General features: G+C 36.0%; 1 protein-coding gene across 1 annotated transcript in view; it reads right to left on the reverse strand.

Annotated features, from left to right (window-relative positions):
- Positions 1 to 5,192: 5,192 nt before the first annotated feature.
- SLCO6A1 (solute carrier organic anion transporter family member 6A1) overlaps positions 5,193 to 20,541 on the reverse strand; it is a 130,211-nt gene continuing 114,862 nt past the window's right edge. Inside the window, exons 12-14 of the mRNA XM_049868087.1 lie at positions 13,469 to 13,533; positions 10,920 to 11,057; positions 5,193 to 5,326 (exon numbers count right to left, since the gene is read on the reverse strand). Coding sequence (XP_049724044.1) covers positions 5,193 to 5,326; positions 10,920 to 11,057; positions 13,469 to 13,533 — 337 coding nt within the window. The remainder of the gene's footprint in view (positions 5,327 to 10,919; positions 11,058 to 13,468; positions 13,534 to 20,541) is intronic.

Consider the following 20,541-nt stretch of genomic DNA (forward strand, 5'->3'; position numbering starts at 1 on the left):
GTAAAAGACCTCTTTATAGTGTGAAAAATCAAAGATGTCACGTTGAGGACTAAAGTGTGCCTGACACAGCCATGTTATTTTCAATAGCCTCATATGCATGCGAAAGCTGGACAATGAATAAGAAAGACAGAAGAATGGATGCCTTTGAATTACGGTGGTAGCAAATAATATTGAATATACCATGGACGCCAGAAAAATGAGTGAATCTGTCTTGGAAGAAGTACAGCCAGAATGCTCCTTAGAAGCAAGGATGGCAAGACTTTGTCTCACATGCTTTGGACATGTTATCAGGAGGGACCAGTCCCTGGAGAAGGACATCATGCTTGGTAAAGTAGAGGGTCAGAAAAAAAAAGGAAGACCCTCTACAAGATGGATTGATACAGTGGCATATGCAACAATGGGCTTAAGCATAAAAACGAATGTGGGAATGGCACTGGACCGGGCTGTAATTTCGTTCTATTGTACATAAGGTTGCTATGAGTCAGACAGAACCGACTCAACAGCACCTAACAAAATAATAACATCCTTAAATACTAAAGATTAAACAATTCCACATCCTGTGGACTTTTCCTTCATGATCTTATTCCCTTTCAAGTTCCTTTCCTTCCAAATTTTCCAAATTGGGAACTTTGAGGGATCGATTTGTAATCACCCTACCCAAAACTATCTTTTGGGGCCTTTGAAAGTCCAAAGTTATATCATATCTATATTACTTTGTTATATTTTTTTTACTTTGTTATATGTATAGACGTATATATGTGTGTGTGTGTGTGTATTTATATATATATATATAACTTCGAGTGTGGGCCAGAAGTCAGTATTGACATAGAAAGCCCTGGCAGTGCTGCAGGGTTCTAAATACATAAGGGCCAAAATTCACGCATAGGGCCTTTCTCTTACTTACTCTTTACTGAGGATTCTGTGTTGTAGTTTTCCCTCTTAGGAAGTCTTGCCATCCTTGCTCCTAAGGAGCATTCTGGCTGTACTTCTTCCAAGACAGATTTGCTCGTTCTTATGGTGTATTCCATATTCTTTGCTAATAACATAATTCAAAGTCATCAAATTTTTCCTATCTTCCTTATTCACCATCCAGCTTTCGTATGCGTATGAGGCGATTGAAAACACTATGGTTTGGGTCAGGCACACCTTAGTCCTTAAAGTGACATCTTTGCTACATGAAAGTTGTTTTTTTTTTTTCTCTTTTGGGTCCAAAAAAACACCCAAATCAAACCCGTTGCCGTCCACTCAATTCTGACTCATAGCAGCCCTATAGGACAGAGTAGAACTGCACCATAGTGTTTCCAAGGAGTGGCTGGTGGATTCAGTCTGCCAACATTTGGTTAGCAGCCTGAGCTCTTAACCACTGCGCCACCCGAAAAACCAAATCCATTGGCTTCAAGTCTATTCCAACTCATAGTGACCCTATAGGACAGAGTAGAACTGCCACATACGATTTCCAAGGATTGGCCGGTGGATTGGAATGGCTGACCATTTGGTTAGCAGTGGTCTCTTAACCACTGTACCACCAGCACTGCCTAATGGGTTCAGTTCTAATAATAATAATAAAAAAAAGAACTTGAGTACCTTGACATGGGACAGCAAGAATACAAGCTAAAGAGTCAAAAGCCTGGATACAAATGCCAAAGGTGCTTTTTGTGGTCAGTATGAGCTTTCTCAACTCGTGTTTCTACCTCACCCAAAGGCTGAAGGCAATGCTCACACCCTGCTCACACCCTTTCCTAAAATAGCCCTCTAGATACAAACTGGGCTCATCCTGTTCTTTCTCAGGGGACTGACAACAAATAAAAATAAGGGAGTCTGGTCAAATAAGCCATGAGATCTAATGTAAAAGGCATACATAAAATTTCATCATCAGGTCTTTTATGACAAAATCTTGCTGTTTTCTTTCTTTGCTGTACTATACATAAATTCAAGATCAATCTCAAGTTCTGTAATTACCTTATCCCCAAGTTTAATGCTTTGGACAGAAAGAAAAATTTTCCTGCCATCCATCTTTGAAATCTACATACATATACATATACATATACATATACATATACATATACATATACATATACATATACATATACATATACATATACATATACATATACATATACATATACATATACATATACATATACATATACATATACATATACATATACATATACATATACATATACATATACATATACATATACATATACATATACATATACATATACATAAACACACATACACACATGCTTTCTTTTTCGTTGCTCTTAACTCCTTGAGAAGACCAGAAATTATGCATTTTCAAAACACAAATATAATTTTCTCTCTGACATATTTCGCCTAAGACATATTTCATCTTATTTCATACTTCATATTAAAGATCTTTAAAATACCATTGTCAAAAGGTATTTGCCTCCAATTCATAGATAAGAATATATGTTTCCATAACAATATGTGATCTTCTCCTACAAGTTTATTATCATATAGATAATTTCTACGTGTGCCAAAAAATAGGAAAAACATAATCTGAATGCAAGGAAAAGGAACTGCATACAAATCTTACCTTTCAAAGATCGCAAAATACTTATCTAAAAAAAGGACAAAAATTACTTTGTAAAAAAATTAAATCGATGACTTTAAGATATTTATCTTTCCCTACAAATAGGTGAACACTCATATCCCTAAGGTATACAGATACTTGGGGTCTCTGGGCGGTACAAACGGTTATCGCTCAGCTACTAGACAAAAGTCTGGCATAGAGATTCCCTTTAAGATTTTGAAACAAAGTGCAACTCGAAGAGAAAAAAAAAACTGTCATAAATATAAGCATTTCTGCTATAATAGTATTGATGTATCCCTTCTAAATGCTCTTGTAGGCAAAATCAGTTTTTTGGAAGTGAACTACTACTAAAAAAAAAAAAAAAACTATGCAACTTTGTAAGTAGAGCTTTAGTAAAAACAGTAACAATTCTAGTAAATCTTAGTACATACAAACCTCCGCTAGGGTTTTCACCGAGCACCACAATCAAGTCTTTGCAGGCTTAAACCCTGAGGCTCACCTTCCTCTTTCAAGATGTGAGTCCTTGAGGGCATGAATTCCCAATAGAGCTAAGTCTTTCTATAAAATTAAATATCTGATGTTTAAAAATATTTTTCTTTACAGCTTCTTCAACCGCACTTGTGGCTTCACTAGATACATTAACGTTGTTTTAGGTATAATGATTCTTAAAAGCATTAACCAATCCACTACTGACTCCAAAGGAAGATACTTTAGTAAAATTTTCAGCTTTTTTCTTACGACTTCATTTATTGCTAAAGTCTTTAATAATGAGAAAGTTTCCCCTAATTATCTCAAAAGCTGCTAAAATGGTGTTAACCAAGGGAAATCTGGGTTATACTTAATTTTCCTCTTTACTAATTCTCTACGAACTAGTTTGTGAAATAGAAACACGTGTTGTAGCAGAAATCTATATTAAAATCTAAAGTCTTAACACTGTTCGCCTATTACTGGCTTGTTTTTCGGGAGAGATACATATATATAAAGCTATATATATATATAGATATATATATATAGATATATATATATAGATATAGATATATATATATATATATATAACAAGGTCCTTCAAAGTAGATCTTAGTGTTGTTGTTTTATCTTACTTTATAGTTGTATAAACTTTCAAAAAATACTTCTAGACAGCACAATATTAAAAAAAGGATACAAGTAATCTAATACTATTGAAGCTTAATTCTCCTGGTAAAATCTATATTGTAAATTGGTATTGTTTTAAAAAAAAAAATCCTACGTAGCTTAAAAGCTATAACCAGAAATGTTTCAGAAGAAGGTATTTTATTATGAATATTATGAAAACACTCTAGATACATTTCTACTACTTAGGTAAATATCATGTACGATTTTCCACTTCTGACTGTAGGGCACAACAACAGATCTTGTAGAATCTTTAAAAGAGGAACTTCTGTTTTCACACTCTGATACTTAGATGCTCTGCAATTCTGCTGGTTCAAACAGAGAAAAGTCAAGGAGTCAAATAGTGATTCACATAAAAATTAGCTAATGAATTTCCATAAATGTGTGTTGAAGTTAAGAAAGAAAAATATATAGAAGAGTTGAATACTACCAGCTTCACATTTCCTTTTGTCAACTATGATTGTCTACCCTTCCACATAGGGTCATTGGCTAGTATGAATAACAAAGGAGCGATTTGTCCGTTGTCCCTTCTCCCAAGAGAATAAGTAAACATTGAAGAGAATCTTTTCATTTTACAACAATCTTATTTTTCATTCCAAGATATGGAAAATTGTAATATAATTAGGACGGAAGCACAATGATGTACAAAATAGTTATAACAAACACCTTCTGTAAAAACATAGCTTAAGGAAATTTCCCATAAATTGTTGACAATTTTCTACATTCAAATTTGAATATTTCTCTACATGAAATAATTATGATTAATTACAAAACGAAATATAAAAACACAAAAATGGATATCAACTCAGGTTATTGAGTAGTATTGGTCAATAAAATTCAAGTCAAGGTCAAAATACATAGCTATATGTTCATTTTGAATTTTATGTCTATTAAAATTAAAGAAGCACAGAAATAGATATTGCCAACTGGCCAATTGACCAGAGAAATTTTCTGAGGAAACCTGTCAGTGAGTAAATCACAGATAAATAAAAGACTAATTTTTAAAAGGTTTAAACCAGTATTTCTTTGAAGAATAAAAATGACTTTTACTGAAAATTTTTATTAGATAAACTGAATTGGAAAATGTACTTTTACTTAGGAAAATTATTGCAGAATAAGCATCTACAACTAATGAAAAGTAACAGGAATAAATTATAGGAAAGCTTATCAATCTAATAAAGACCACTGAAGTTAGAATTAACTTATGTGTGTTTTCCTACTTCCACTTCCCCTTTCTCTGTCAAAGTAATTCCCTTCTATTGAAAGTATTAAATGTATCTTGTAACTCCCTTTTACAAAAGTAAAACACAGAGACTATATTACTGTATTTGTATTCAAAATATAATAAAACATATAGAATTATATGAGGCACAGTCGTTTGTTAAACACATAGCTATATTTTTGAAAATTTTATTGATTTAATATTCAACTGATTCACTGACTGCATGTAATTCTTACATAAGGATGATCCAGTTATAAAAAGTCAATTCGTTCCTTTTCTTTTACTCTTGCCCTCACCAGGCGAAGACAGCGTATTAGTGCTTTCCTTAGTAGGACGTGAGTATATGCAAAATGCAACAGCAGTAAAGAATATAGTAAGTCCTTTGCAAAGAAAGCCTGAATTTGAAAAAAAAAAAAATGCAGCTATCAGTTATGTAATTGTAATCACAACAAAAATGTCAAAAGTTTTCCATATGCCAAAAAAAAAAAAGAACATAAATATATTTCATCTCTAAAGGTAACCATTCCCCAACTGTAGAATGTAATTAATGCCATAAACACACCAAATTACTTGAAGGAGATTTAAGAAATGTTTACAAAACCTTTTAGATTTCTTAGAAATTAGCTCCCCCCAAAAATGCAAAGGGTATTATTACTTGATGGAATGTGTTAATTCTGAGTCATCAAAATAAATTACTACTTTCAAATCTTAACTATAAATAGGAACAGGAAGCTGTTTAAGTCACTTCATGCAGCTTTACTAGTTATAAAATATTCATCATTTTCCAAATACAAATATTTTAGAAACATAAATTGATGATGTAGATTTTTAATTTTTATTTTTCAAGTTTCAGAAAGTTAATACACTACAAATCATTGTATAAATGTACTTGAACCATGAAGGCAAAATCCCTTGTTAAAGTAAAATATATTTTAGAGAAACTGGTTTATATTATTATCTGACATAGTGGTTTCAGAAGACAAAATAGAGAACATCGATGAGTCTATGGAATTTATAATGACGCTCAATAATATTTCATGCACATTTAAGGGAAGAATACTATTTTTTAGTCATAATTATCTCTGATAGAACTGTAAGATAATAATGACATTGGAATCACTGTATTTATTATATTACTTTTATATTTGTGGCTGGTAAATAGGAACACAATCTTTGTATATTGATGATATACTATACGACTTGTTGAATTCACTTACTAATTCTAATACCTTGTGTTTCTTGATATGGATAATTATGTAGGTGTATTTACATTATAAAAATGCATTGAGTTATACTTTTACCATATGTTCTCTTTTCTGTATGTATATTTGAATATAATTTTACCAAAGGGGGAAAAAGAAAGGATCTGGTGAAGTGGTAAACATGGTAAGTGATAATAGGAAATATCTGTAAAGAACTTGTCAATCATCTCTCTATTGCAAATGAACTAGAACTGATAGAATCCTTCAGTGGAGGAAAAAGGCACTTGAGTCTTCCCACGGAAAACTTAAAATATGAAAAATAAAGATCAGAAGGATTTCCTGGCTACCAAAAGGAACTGATAGACTGATGGAATAAAATTTTTACTATCTTTTTAGAGTGATAAAACTTTTGAGGATCTGATGAATGCCATTGCCTTTCTTGCCAGAAAAAAAAAAAAGAACATATAAATGTACAAAGAAAATTTCAGGATCTCAAAAATATATTGACGTTCATGTGGGCTCCCATGATTCATGAATCCTTGTTGTTGAATCCATGCTCTAGAGTAGTGATACGCAATAGAACTTTTTGCTACGATGGCAGTTTTCTGCATCTGTACTCTCCAATAAAGTAGCCACTGGCCAAATGGGACTATTAAGCACATGCAATTTGGCTAGTGTAAACGAGGAAACGAATTTTAAAATGCACTTAATTTTAGTAAATTTAAATAGCCACATGTGGCTAAGAGCTACCATATTAGGCAATACAGCTCTAAAGTCTCTCACATAGCTGTTTTCAAAGCTTTTTTTTTTTTTTCTCCAATTGCTGTCAAGTTGATTTTGATTCATGGCAACCCCATATAGGTCAGAGTAGACTTGTGCTCCATAAGGTTTTCACTGACTGATTTTTCAGCAGTAGGTCACCAGGCCTTTCTTCCAAGGTACCTCTGGGTGGACACAAACCTCCAACATTTTTCTTAGCAGCTGACCATATTAAACTTTTGCACCACCCAGGGACATCTTTCAAAGTTTACTATGGTTTAAAATCACCCAAAGTGGCTTTATTAAAAATACAAATGCCTACCACCAATCCCTAAGATTCCAGTTTATATAGCCTTGGAATTTATACCTTTAAGAAGCACTTCAAGTGATTGTGGAATCCGTTTTGAAATATGCTAGTTTACACTAAATTATCACAAATGCATATTCCTACTGCAGTTTCCTCTCTTGCTCTTTTCTCCCTGACTGTAAATCCTCATGTTCTTTATTATTGGTATCTCCTTTAAATAGTTCTTTAGCAGGAGTTCTGGCACTTCATCACCTTTCTCAATCATGCATTATGCTTGAAAACAGCTAAATGTTGTAGTTATATCTACAATAAAAATAAAAAGGCTTTGCAATGTCCTGACAGGCCTTCCTTAAGTACTATGCCTACTTTCATTGAATTACCTCTGAGATTTTAATTTTGACTTCCTAAATGTCATTTGGGCTTTCCTGATAGTTTTTAAGCTTACTAGAAAATTGCCTTCTGAATTAGAAGGCATTGATTGCTGTATAGTGTTTATCAAACAGATATTTGTTATTGTTAAATATTAAAGTCTATCATTGGATGGTTCTCTGAATTACTAAATCCACTCAGTGAAATCACAAAATGTAAATTTTTAAAAATGTTTATCACACAAACAGTATTTATACAATAAAATAATTGAATGTTAGAGCTGTTAAAGACTTTAGAAATTATGTAGTCCAGTATATATTTTATAGATAAATAAAATGGATCCAGGGAATTTTCCAAAATAACACAAGCATACCTAGACTTTCCCAGTGATTTTATTCCCTATTTCTTTTATTTAAACAAATACAAACGCTTGCTTTGTGCCAAGCACTGTTCTAGGCACTGAGAATACATCCTTGAATAAAATAGAGGGTATAAAATTTACATTTGAGTGGGATAAGAGTATCTTGATATCCTTCAATGGTGTAAAAAAATTTCACCATTTTGTAGCCAATCTTTTACTGTGGAAATGGAAAGGGTCACGATATCATGTGATTTGGTTGTGTACATATAAAGGCAAAATTACTTCCCACATTGAAATGTTGTTAATTATTACCCTTTACCAGGGAATGCTCTCCCATGTGTCTGTCAGCTTGTTGTATTGTGGGGGCTCGTGTGTTGCTGTGATGCTGGAATCTATGCCACCAGTATTCAGATACCAGCAGGGTCACCCATGGAGGACAGGTTTCAGCTGAGCTTCCAGACTAAGACAGACTAGGAAGAAGGACCCAGCAGTCTACTTCTGAAAAGCATTAGCCAGTGAAAACGTTATGAATAGCAGTGGAACATTGTCTGATACAGCACTGGAAGATGAGCCCCCCAGGTTGGAAGGCAATATCATCAGTCAGAATAAGGCCAGGGGCCAACTTTGGAACAGACCATCAATTGGTCATATGCAAGTTCAAGCTGAAACTGAAGAAAATCAGAGCAAGTCCACGAGTACCAAAATATGACCTTGAGTATATCCCACCTTGAATTTAGAGATCATCTGAAGAACAAATTTGACGTATTGAACACTAGTGACCAAAGACCAGAAGAGTTGTGGGATGACATCCAGGACTTCATCCATGAAGAAAGCAAGAGGTCACTGAAAAGATAGGAAAGAAAGAAAAGATCAAGATGGATGTCAGAGGAGACTCTGAAACTTGCTCTTGAGCGTCGAGCAGCTAAAGCAAAAGGAAGAACTGATGAAGAAAAAGAACTGAATATTTCAAAGGGCCTCTCAAGAAGACAAGGTAAAATATTATAATGGCATGTGCAAAGAGCTGGAAATGGAAAACCAAAAGGGAAGAACATGCTTGGCATTTCTCAAGGTGAAAGAACTGAAGAAAAAATTCAAGCCTCGAGCTGCAATAGTGAAGGATTCCATGGGGAAAATATTAAACAATGCAGGAAGCATCAAAAGAAGATGGAGGGAATACACAGAGTCATTATACCAAAAAGAATTAGTCGATATTTAACCATTTCAAGAGGTAGCGTATGATCAGGAACTGATGGTGCTGAAGGAAGAAATCCAAGGTGCTCTGAAGGCATTGGTGAAAAACAAGTCTCCAGGAATTGATGGAATATCAATTGAGACATTTCAACAAACAGATGCAACCCTGGAGGTGCTCACTCGTCTATGCCAAGAAATATGGAAGACAGCTTCCTGGCCAACTGACTGGAAGTGATCCATATTTATGCCTATTCCCAAGAAAGGTGATCCAACCGAATGTGGAAATTATAGAACTATATCATTAATATCACACACAAGCAAAATTTTGCTGAAGATCATTCAAAAACAGCTACAGCAGTATATCGACAGGGAGCCGCCAGAAATTCAGGCTGGTTTCAGAAGAGGACGTGGAACCAGGGATATCACTGCTTATGTCAGATGGATCCTGGCTGAAAGCAGAGAATACCAGAAGGATGTTTACCTGTGTTCTATTGACTATGCAAAGGCATTCGACTGTGTGGATCATAACAAATTAAGGAAAACACTGCAAAGAATGGGAATTCCAGAATACTTAATTGTGCTCATGAGGAACCTTTACATAGATCAAGAGGCAGTTGTTCAGACAGAACAAGGGGATAGTGATTGGTTTAAAGTCAGGAAAGGTGTGCACCAGGGTTGTATTCTTTCACCATACCTATTCAATCTGTATGCTAAGCAAATAATTTGAGAAGCTGGACTATGTGAAGAAGAATGGGGAATCAGGATTGGAGGAAGACTCATTAACAACCTGCATTATGCAGATGACACAACCTTGCTTGCTGAAAGTGAAGAGGACTTGAAGCACTTACTCATGAAGATCAAAGAGCACAGCCTTCAGTATGGATTACACCTCAACATAAAGAAAACAAAAATCCTCACAACTGGACCAATGAGCAACATCATGATAAAAGGAGAAAAGATTGAAGTTGTCAAGGATTTCATTTTACTTGGATCCACAATCAACAGCCATGGAAGCAGCACTCAAGAAATCAAACGACGCATTGCATTGGGCAAATCTGCTGCAAAGGACCTCTTCAAAGTGTTGAAGAGCAAAGATGTCACCCTGAAGACTAAGGTGCGCCTGACCCAAGCCATGGTATTTTCAGTCGCATCATATGCATGTGAAGGCTGGACAATGAATAAGGAAGACCGAAGAAGAGTTGACACCTTTGAATTGTGTTGTTGGTGAAGAATATTGAATATGCCATGGACTGCCAAAAGAATGAACAAATCTGTCTTGGAAGAAGTGCAGCCAGAATCCTCCTTAGAGGCAAGGGTGGTGAGACTGCATCTTACATTCTTTGGACATATTGTCAAGTGGGATGAGTCCCTGGAGAAGGACATCATGCTTGACAGAGTACAGGGTCAGTGGAAAAGAGGAAGACCCTGAACGAGGTGAATTGACACAGTGGCTGCAACAATGAGCTCAAGCATAACAATGATTGTAAGGGTGGCACAGGACTCGGCAGTGTTTCGTTCTGTTGTGCATGGGGTCGCTATGAGTCAGAACCGACTCGACGGCACCTAACAACAACAACATTAGGGAAAGCTGTAGTACTATTGTGCATTTAATTCAGTGATGCAAATATTTACATATATTTTGTAATAGTTTCTAAAATATTTTCTATAAAACCATATAAGCCTTCTCTATTATTCAAAATATGCATTTGTTCATAGCTTATTACTACTTTACCTTTGTATAAACAAGCATTTTTTAAAACAATTTTACTTCACTACATTTCTCAGTAGATGCCACTTACATATCCCTACCAGTAGGTAGGCCATTTTTGTCTTGTTATAGATCCAACAACTTCCTGCACTTCCACAAATCCCAGTATCACGAAAGGTACAAGAACTTTCTCCTACCATTTTAAAAACTAATGGTCCAGGAATGGTCCCTGTGAGAAATACAGTGATTGTTAATTCTCCATGAAAACACTAGAGTTTATAATCAGAATAATTTTCTTCTAAAATTAAACTTACATGTGTGTGTGCACACGTGTGTGTGAGTGTATGCTTCTGATGCTGCTAATTGCTGTCAAGTCATTTACGACTTATGGAGACCCCATGTGTGCAGAGTAGAACTGCTCCACAGGGTTTTCAAGACTGTGACCTTGGAAATAGATTACCAGGACTATCTTTCAAGGCATGACTCCAAAAAAAGAAAAACTAAACCCTTTGCCATCGAGTGGATTCCAACTCATAGCGATCCTATAGGACAGGGTAGAACTGCCCTATAGGGTCTCAAAGAGTGGCTGGTGGATTCAAACTGCCGACTTTTTGCTTAGCAGCTGAGTTCTTAACCACTGCACTGCAAGGACTGGGTAGGTTTAAACCACCGAGCTTTCAGCTGGTAGTAGAGTGCTTAACTCTTTGCATCACCAGGAACTCTGTTTCTCTCTGTGTATATGTACATATACACACACAGATGTTTATAAATATACAGATGATATATTTTATATATATATAATCACACTAAATGTAGCATTTAAAATTATCCAAGAATTTCCTTAGAGATAGAATTATTAGCCATTGAAAACAATGATTTTGAGTTTTAAAAATTCTTATCCCTGTAGGTACAAAAAATTATTATAATTGTATAATTTTGAATGGTCTACACATTCTTTAAATGACATCTCAAAACTTGTTAATTTTTAAATAAAAAATGTAGGAGAAAGTATTTAAAACAGGGTTACTAAATACTGATTTTGTGAATTCAAATGTGTCTCCAAATATCTCAAGTCGTGAAATTTTCAATGACTGAACAAAGAGCTTGTTAATGCAGTGCATATCTGCCATTACTCAAAATAATGAGAAAAATAACTGAAAATGCAAATGCTTTGGTGTGTCTGTAGCAGCCCCAGATTCAGACAACTGCATTTTAAGAGAAACAATATGCTGCCTGTTGGAAATTTCTACATACCCTTAGAAAGACCATCTCCTCTGCAGCAATATCACTGTCAGCCAAAAGTGAATGAACGGTTAAAAAGAAAGTAACCCCAAAGACACCAGAACCTATTTCTCAGAACAAAAATGTTTAATAATTGACCATGTTTCTATGAAATTGTCAGGACCCTTCATGCCACATATGACTGTTGATTCCTGCCAACTGCGTCAGTGACCGATGGTACTCTATGCAGTTACTCAAGCTGAAAATGCTAAGCCTACTAGTCAATTTTCTTTTCCCCACATTCTTTTTCCAAATGTTGATTTATCTCTATCTCCACTACTACCACCAGAATCCAATTAAATGTAACTCAGATTCAGACTTCAGCAATAGCCTCCCTTTTTATTTTTTCCATATTTATCTCCTATAAGCTTCCTCCCCTCAGCAGCAGAGTTATCTTTTAAAAATATATCAGATAATATCTATCCTCTGCATAACACTCTCTAGTGGCAAAACCCTGCAAGATCTGGAGACTATATTTCAAGTATCTCATTCCACCCTCCCTCCCATTCAAGAATTCATCAGCATCACTGGCTACCTTTATGATTCAAGAAATTGCCTGTATGCTTGCTTTTCCCATTACGAATCTCGCATTATCTACTGGATCAATGTCCCGCATAAAAGTTGTGCTAATTTTTCCCGTTAAAAAAAAAAAAAAACTCATCAAACCCTATGTATTGATCTAGCTATAGAAAAATTCTTCTACACCATCAGAGCCATTCTTAGATTTGTCTATGCTCTTGACTCCATTTATCGTGTCATTCAGTCATCATTCCAGTCCAATCTTCTTTCCTTACCCCACCCATATTTTTAATCAACTTTTTGAATCATGGATTCCATTATAGCCATAAAGTGAATTTGAGACCTAGTTTTTGGTATTTAAGAAAGTAGGAAATAAAGAGTACATTACGCCCAGCAAAAACAGTTTGTTCTTTGGCTACAAATCTTTAAAAACATCAGAGTCTGTGTTGTTGGTGATGAAAATGTTTAGCGACTTCTTAGACATACAAGCAATGTAAGGTATTGCTGCTGTGTTTTTTTTTTTTTTCATACAAGTGCCTCGTCTAACCTGAACGAACACTTTCATGAGTAAGCTTAATATATTTCTGGTTAAATAGATTGTCTCTTCTAATCAAATATATTGTTAATGCATAGTTTGTATGACAGCATGGGCTTTACATTAGATACTGCCCCTTTGCATTAGCCATCGTCTCCTAAATTGTGCAAAGCAGTTCTTCCATTCACTTGTTTTATGTCATTTTACCATTAATATTTATTTGTATTTCTAAACAATATGTGTAGACACATAAACACATGAAAATAAACAATTGGATGTAATACAAGATTGCCAAAAATCCATACCAAATATTCTCAAAATCACAAAAGCCACTCCCAAGGCCAGAGAATGTTGTTCTTCAGATACAATTCTGCAAGCAAATAGCAATGATATCATCAGCCCATTATTTGTAGTAGCTATAGAAAATGTATGCTAAGTCAAAAGTTTTCTTATGCATCAATTAGATGAAGAATCTTTGTTGAGTTGACAGAGTTCAACCTGACTGATTGAAGGACTGTCGCTCCTCCCATTTCTCCATATTCTGCTTTTGCCAAATAACTCCAAAATTTCTTGCTATTTGCAAGGAAAAGGGATTTGTGGCTAAAGTCCTCTGCCCCAGTCTCCTTTTCCTTTGCTGAAAAAAAACACCAGCTATTACACTTACCTTTCTTCATTCCCTCAAACATACACATTGTTTAGTTTTCTTCCTTTTGCCTCTGTGAAATCCACTCTCAAGCCTTTCCCCACCTTGCACTCTGCCCTGGAAAGCTGACCTAAGTGCACTACATCAACAGGCTTCCTTGCCTTCTGTCTTGTGATTGGGTTTTGCCAACGGGGCACCCCAAAGGAGGGAAGGGGTGGGGGGAGGAGTCAAGATCTTCATTCTCAGACTCCATTCTTACAGAGTCACCTCAGACAGGCCTCTCTCCCACCCGCTCCCATGTGCCCCTTTGGGTCTAGGCTGAAAAAGGACCAGAGGTATTGCCTTATACCTTGGAATTCCTTACACCCAGGTTACATTTTAAGAGACACTTTCTTCAACCTTACTCACATTGTTCTCATTTGTGAGTGCTATCACTTTGCAGTTGGACCCCTAACTATTATACTTACTATTCAAAAGCTAAATAAATGATAAACAGCTTTCCCAAAGATTAAGAATGAGGATAACTTCGTTTTCTAGAAATCAAAGCAAATTTTTTTTTCTTAAGAAAAATATTATAATACAGAACATTGCAATATAGTAGCTTGGAAAATAAATTAAAAATATAATTAAAACAATCAACCTTCAAACATTTTAGGAAGTAGAACAATGAGCTGCACTTTAAATGGACAATTTAAATAAACTGTATGCTTAACTTTCATCCTTGTTCTATAGCTTGAACAATAAACTGTAGTGTGACCAATATCATCAATTTACAAAAATATAGCATATGTACAATATTTTGCAACTATTTTGCAAAAAGTGAGCTAATTCTACCCATAACAACCTTGTCAAAATATGTATTCTTTTCCTCAAATATACATTATTAGGAAAAGGAAAACAAATTAACCAATTCTCAAACAATAATAATAATAATATATTTTATTATTTATAATATATAAATAAAAATAATTTACACTTTTTAATGAGCAGATCCCCCCACGTGTCTGTCAGTTTGTCATACTGTGGGGGCTTGCATGTTGCTATGATGCTGGAAGCTATGCCACCAGTATTCAGATACCAACAGGGTCACCCATGGAGGACAGGTTTCAGCTGAGCTTACAGCCTAAGACAGACTGGGAAGAAGGACCCGGCAGTCTACTTCTGAAAAGTATCAGCCACTGAAAACTTTATGAATAGCAGCAGAACATTGTCAGATATAGTGCTGGAAGGTGAGCCCCCCAGGTTGGAAGGCACTCAAAAGATGACTGGCGAAGAGCTGCCTCCTCAAAGTAGAGTCGACCTTAATGACATTGATGGAGTAAAGCTTTCGGGGCCTTCATTTGCTGATGTGTCACAACTCAAAAAGGGAAGAAACAGCTACAAATATCCATTAATAATCGGAACCTGGAATGTGCGAAGTATGAATCTAGGAAAACTAGAAATCGTCAAAAATGAAATGGAATGCATAAACATCGATATCCTAGGCATTAATGAGCTGAAATGGACTAGTATTGGCCATTTTGAATCGGACAATCATATAGTCCACTATGCTGGGAATGACAACTTGAAGAGGAATGGCATTGCATTCATTGTCAGTGATAGGATAATATCCATATGCCTACAAGGAAGACCAGTTAATATGACTACTATTCAAATATACGTACCAACCACTAGGGCCAAAGATGAAGAAATAGAAGATTTTTATTAGCTGTTGCAGCCTGAAATTGATCAAACATGCAATCAAGATGCATTGATAATTACTGGTGATTTTAATGCGAAAGTTGGAAACGAAGAAGTATTAGCAGTTGGAAAATATAGCCTTGGTGATAGGAATGATGCTGGAGATCAAATGATAGAATTTTGCAAGACCAAAGACTTCTTCATTGCAAATACCCTCTTTCACCAACATAAAAGGCGACTATACACATGAACCTCGCCAGATGGAACACATAGAAATCAAACTGACTGTATCTGTGGAAAGAGACGATGGAAAAGCTTAATATCATCAGTCAGAATAAGGCCAGGGGCCAACTGTGGAACAGACCATCAATTGCTCATATGCAAAGTCAACTGAAGAAAGTCAGACCAAGTCCATGAGAGCCAAAATATGACCTTGAGTATATCCCACCTGAATGTAGAGACCATCTGAAGAATAGATTTGACTCACTGAACACTGGTGACCAAAGACCGGATGAGTTGTGGAATGACATCAAGGACATCATACATGAAGAAAGCAAGAGGTCATTGAAAAGATGGGAAAGAAAGAAAAGACCAAGGTGGATATTGGAGGAGACTCTGAAACTTGCTCTCAAATGTCGAGCAGCTAAAGTAAAAGGAAGAATTGATGAAGTAAAAGATCTGAACAGAAGATTTCAAAGGGCCTCTTGAGAAGACAAAGTAAAGTATTATAATGACATGTGCAAAGAGCTGGAAATGGAAAATCAAAAGGGAAGAACACACTCGGTGTTTCTCAAGCTGAAAGAACTGAAGAAAAAATTCAAGCCTCGAGCTGCAATAGTGAAGGATTCTATGGAGAAATACTAAATGACGCAGGCAGGAAGCATCAAAAGAAGATGGAAGGAATACACAGAGTCATTCATTATACCAAAAAAGAATTAGTCGATGTTCAACCATTTCAAGAGGTAGCGTATGATCAGGAACCGATGGTGCTGAAGGAAGAAGTCCAAGCTACTCTGAAGGCACTGGCGAAAAGCAAGGCTCCAGGAATTGATGGAATATCAATTGAAATGTTTCAACAAATGGATGCAGCACTGGAGGTGCTCACTCATTTATGCCAAGAAATATGGAAGACAGCTTCCTGGCCAACTGACTGGAAGAGATCCATATTTATGCCTATTCCCAAGAAAGGTGATCCAACCGAATGTGGAAATTATAGAACTATATCATTAATATCACACACAAGCAAAATTTTGCTGAAGATCATTCAAAAACAGCTACAGCAGTATATCGACAGGGAGCTGCCAGAAATTCAGGCTGGTTTCAGAAGAGGACGTGGAACCAGGGATATCACTGCTTATGTCAGATGGATCCTGGCTGAAAGCAGAGAATACCAGAAGGATGTTTACCTGTGTTCTATTGACTATGCAAAGGCATTCGACTGTGTGGATCATAACAAATTAAGGAAAACACTGCAAAGAATGGGAATTCCAGAATACTTAATTGTGCTCATGAGGAACCTTTACATAGATCAAGAGGCAGTTGTTCAGACAGAACAAGGGGATAGTGATTGGTTTAAAGTCAGGAAAGGTGTGCACCAGGGTTGTATTCTTTCACCATACCTATTCAATCTGTATGCTAAGCAAATAATTTGAGAAGCTGGACTATATGAAGAAGAATGGGGAATCAGGATTGGAGGAAGACTCATTAACAACCTGCATTATGCAGATGACACAACCTTGCTTGCTGAAAATGAAGAGGACTTGAAGCACTTACTCATGAAGATCAAAGAGCACAGCCTTCAGTATGGATTACACCTCAACATAAAGAAAACAAAAATCCTCACAACTGGACCAATGAGCAACATCATGATAGAAGGAGAAAAGATTGAAGTTGTCAAGGATTTCATTTTACTTGGATCCACAATCAACAGCCATGGAAGCAGCACTCAAGAAATCAAACAACGCATTGCATTGGGCAAATCTGCTGCAAAGGACCTCTTCAAAGTGTTGAAGAGCAAAGATTCCACCTTGAAGACTAAGGTGTGCCTGACTCAAGCCATGTTATTTTCAATCACATCATATGCATGTGAAACCTGGACAATGAATAAGGAAGACTGAAGAATTGATGCCTTCGAAATGTGGTGTTGGCAGAGAATATTGAATATACCATGGACTGCCAGAAGAATGAGTAAATTTGTCTCGGAAGAAGTACAACGAGAATGCTCCTTAGAAGCAAGGATAGCAAGACTGCGTCTTACATACTCTGGACATGTTGTCAGGAGGGATCAGTCTCTGAAGAAGGACATAGCGGAAAAGAGGAAGACCCTCAGCGAGGTGGATTTACACAGTGGCTGCAACAATGGGCTCAAGCATAACGATTGTAAGGGTGGCACAGGACTGGGCAGTGTTTCGTTCTGTTGTGCATGGGGTCGCTATGAGTCGGAACCAACTTGATGGCACCTAACAACAACAACAATGAGGAGATTCATTAAAGAGAGGTAAAGGAAAAACTATCACATTTTAAAACCATATGAATAATTCTAATTGAGAGTTCTGCCTTATTTAGCATAGTTTTTTAATATGTAATATGATATTGGTGTTCTATGAAGCACATATAGAGAGCTGACCATTACTCACAAGTATAATCATTAAGAAGTATTTATCTCCAGTTTAATTACAACCCTGATTCTAGCAGATATACAAAACAAGATGAAAAGATTAATGATTTCCAGGATTTTCCAAATTCAGTTAAATGAACAGCACACACACACACACACACACAATATATATATATATATATGTATATATATACACATATATCAAAAATGGGAAACCCTGGTGGCATAGTGGTCAAGTGCTACAGCTGCTAACCAAAGAGTCGGCAGTTCGAATCTGTCAGGTGCTCCTTGGAAACTCTGTGGGGCAGTTCTACTCTGTCCTATAGGGTCGCTATGAGTTGGAATCGATTCAACGGCACTGAGTTCAAGTTTTATATCAAAAATATATTTTTAATTAAAAATAAACATAATAATGAACTGAACACATTTTTTTTTCTTTTTTCTTCTAATGAGTAACTTTATGATAGAGTGGATATACACATTTCATGTAGTAAACAGAAAAATTATTAATACTCTTCCAAAAATTAACATAGCTTCTACCATCACTTCCACAACCAAACCGAACTGTCAAGTCAATTCCAACTATAGTAACTCCATGTGACAGAGTAGAACTGCCTCACAGGGTTTCCAGGGCTGTAATCTTTATGGAAGCAGACTGCCACATATTTCTCCAGCGGAGTGGCTGGTTGGTTCAAACCATCGATCTTTTGGTTAGCAGCTGAGCACTTAAGCACTGAGCCACCAGGGCTCCCTTCCATCACCTATATGACCTCCAAATTTACATTTTTGGTCTATACCTTTCTTACAAGACATAAATTCTAGACATAAGTACCTGTATTGCAGGCATCTTAAACTCAACATGTCCAGAAGTTAAATATTCATTAACTTCATCTCTGTCCTTCATCTCTGTCGCACAAAATTTGTTCTTTCTCCAGTATACCATATCTCAAGAAACAAAAATCTCATCTATGAAGTTTTCAAGCCTGAAACCTGACGAGGAAAGAGGCATCCTTTTGTTCATTTGCCACAATCAATAATCAAATACTGTGATTTAAAAAAATCACATTTTTCATTTCTCTTTCTGTTTTTTCATGTCGCTATTTCTGCAGGCCTATTCCAAGCCAATGACCATTGCTTATTCCAAGTCAATAACTAAAAAATGCAATGACTTTCAAACTTATCTCCCAACAACCATCCATGTTCCCTCACTCCATTCTCCACTTAACAGTCAAAGTATTTTTTAAAAGGTGAAAATCTGATCATTTTACTGCCCTGCTAGAGTTCTTAAATGGCTTCTTATTGTTCTCAGCATAAAATCTGTTGTTGTTCTTAGGTGCTGTTGAGTCAGTTCTGACTCATAGCTATTGTATGTACAGCAGAACAAAACACTTCCTGGTCCTATACCATCCTAACAATCATTGCTATGTTTGAGCCCACTGTTGCAGCAACTGTGTCAATCCATCTCCTTGAGGGTCCTCCTCATTTTTGCTGATCCTCTACTTTACCAAGCAGAACAGACTATCAATTGCTCATATGTAAGTTTAAGTTGAAGCTGAAGAAAACTAAAACAAGTCCATCAGAACCAAAATATGACCTTGAGTATATCCCACTTGAATTTAGAGACCAACTCAAGCATAAACTTGACTTGTTGAACACTAACGACTGAAGACCAGACAAGTTGTGAAATGACTTCAAGGACATCAAACATGAAGAAAGCAAGAGGTAATTAAAAAGAAAGAAAAGACCAAAATGGATGTCAGAAGAAACTCTGAAACTTGAACTTAGAATAAAAAAAATTAGAAGAGCTAATATGAAATGAAGAAATGATGAAGTGAAAGAGCTGAACAAAAGGTTTCAAAGTGCAGCTCGAGAATACAAAGTATTATAATGAAATACGAAGAGACCTGGCATTAGAAAACCAAAAGAGAAGAACACGGTTGGCATTTCTCAAGATGAAAGAACTGAAGAAAAAATCCAAGCCTCGAGTTGCAATATTAAAGGATTCTATGGGGAAAATATTGAACAACACAGGAAGCATAAAAAGAAAATGGAAGCAATACACAGAGTCACTGTACCAAAACATGGTCGATGTTCAACCATTTCAGGAAGTACCATATGATCAAGAACCAATGGTATTGAAGGAGGAACTCCAAGCTGCACTAAGGCATTAGTGAAAAACAAGGCTCCAGGAACTGATGGAATAGCAAATGAGATGTTTCAACAAATGGATGCAATGCTGAAAGCCCTCACTCATCTCTGCCAAGAAATTTGGAAGACAGCTACCTGACCAACCAACTGGAAGAGATCCATATATGTGCCCATTCTAAAAAAAGAAAAGTGATCCAACAGAAGGGGAAATTAGTGAACAATATTACTAATATCACACGCAAGTAAAATTTTGCTGAAGATAATTCAAAAGCAGTTGCAGGATAAAATCT

The sequence above is a fragment of the Elephas maximus genome, chromosome 2, assembly GCF_024166365.1.
Source record: "Elephas maximus indicus isolate mEleMax1 chromosome 2, mEleMax1 primary haplotype, whole genome shotgun sequence".
Taxonomy (NCBI): Eukaryota; Metazoa; Chordata; class Mammalia; order Proboscidea; family Elephantidae; genus Elephas; species Elephas maximus.